The 1588-nt window shown below is 41.8% G+C and overlaps 1 protein-coding gene across 1 annotated transcript in view; it reads left to right on the top strand.

Annotated features, from left to right (window-relative positions):
- The first annotated feature begins 793 nt into the window (after positions 1-793).
- NHLRC3 (NHL repeat containing 3) overlaps positions 794-1588 on the top strand; it is an 8262-nt gene continuing 7467 nt past the window's right edge. The window contains exon 1 of the mRNA XM_008631412.2: positions 794-997. Coding sequence (XP_008629634.2) covers positions 809-997 — 189 coding nt within the window. The 5' untranslated portion in view covers positions 794-808. The remainder of the gene's footprint in view (positions 998-1588) is intronic.

The raw sequence follows: 1588 nt of genomic DNA, 5'->3' as shown, positions 1-1588 counted from the left end.
AGATAATGCCTGCGCGGGGCGGCCCCTTCCAGGGGGCTCCAGGCGGTGTGCTGCGCCCAAGCGAGGAAAAAGGAGTCTGTGGGTGAATAACTTCCCACTTGATACTGACAGGTTTTCTCCTTGCTTGATTGCTCTCGGTTTTCCTTCATGATAGCCCAGCCTGTCTCTCCGCAGCTCTGTGTCCCCTGGTCGCGGCAGGGCGAGGAACAGAAATGTCAGGTGGCCGTGGGCCGTCAGAGTCACCGCGTTACTTCTTAGCTCTGTGCTGAGTGCTCTTTTCAATGCTTACCTTACAGCATTGCTTAGCTTCCACTCTTTTGCTGGAAAAACAGAACAAGAAAGTGGAAGATTATTTTTCTCCATTTTCGTTTAAAATGTATACGTTGACCCGAGTCTGACTGTTTGTGGCATTTTACACTTCCTCATTTCCAAGGTGTAGTTTTCTTTCTTGACCTCTACTTTTTTTCATTTTCCTATTTTTCACATCTTGAAGTGGCTACTGAATCTGGTGCATTTGGAACCTTCTCTACTATTTCCCTTCTTCTGGAGTGGGACTTATAGATAGCAACAGCAACTCTAGTGTAAGAAATTTCGGGGTGTGTGTTTTGCCTTCTAATTCCAGAGCTGCCCAATCCAAAGGACTTGATTAGCTTGATCAGTTTGTTGAAGTTTTCCCACTTGCAGTCCAAACCCCTGGCTACAAGCCTGCTTCTGTTAATCTGTCTTGTTAATTTAAATTGAATAAATGAATTTATGATGCTTCAGCACACAGTTACTTTCAGCTGTTGTTTCCTTTGATCCCACCCTCATGGAATTTGACTACTATATATTTATTTTGTATTTTCAGGTTTTAAAAGCAGAGTACTTCTCTCCTTGGAGGGGAGAGCAACAGATGTACAAGCTGGACATAGGCTGGCCTAAAACTCCAGAACACTTCACTGGCCAAACATTTTGTGTTGCTGTTGACTCTCTGCATGGTTTGGTCTATGTAGGACAAGTGAGTGGGAATACTGTATTTCTCTCTGTTGTTCTTGTGTGTTTTTGCCTTCAAAGCATCTGGTTAACATTAGGATATATATGTGTACGTTTATTTTTTATATATTTACATTTTTATATACATGTGTGAATAATTATTGTATCAAACTCAGAGAAAATATAAGCAGAGATGTCTCTGCTACATCTCTTTTTAAAAGGAGTTCTGGTACATTTGTTCATGGGGGGTTTTTTTTAAAGCATTAAATTTCCGTGGTATGAATGCATGATCCAACTTAACTGAGTTACAGCAGCTTCTTCCCTTAGCTGTAAGATAAAATATGATTCTGGGGCAACTGAATCTTCCATTCTTTGAGGCCTTGTCCCATGAAATCAAAACCACACAGCTTTTTCAACCAGATAGAGTAACTGGAGGCAAATTATTTCCTCTACCCAGTTCCCTGTGTGACTATCTCTAGGCCATGGATAAGACATTCTCTCCATGGGACGTGGTAGGAATTTCTTGTACAGTACAGTATGAGTACTTGAGTGCCATGCAGCTAATAAGCACTGTTGCAGTTTTTCATGTCCATGTTCCACTGGGCATGCTTTTCAG

The sequence above is a fragment of the Corvus brachyrhynchos genome, unplaced genomic scaffold, assembly GCF_000691975.1.
Source record: "Corvus brachyrhynchos isolate BGI_N302 unplaced genomic scaffold, ASM69197v1 scaffold103, whole genome shotgun sequence".
NCBI lineage: Eukaryota > Metazoa > Chordata > Aves > Passeriformes > Corvidae > Corvus > Corvus brachyrhynchos.
The sequence above is the reverse complement of the archived record's forward strand: the minus strand, read 5'-3'. Positions and strand labels throughout refer to the sequence as shown.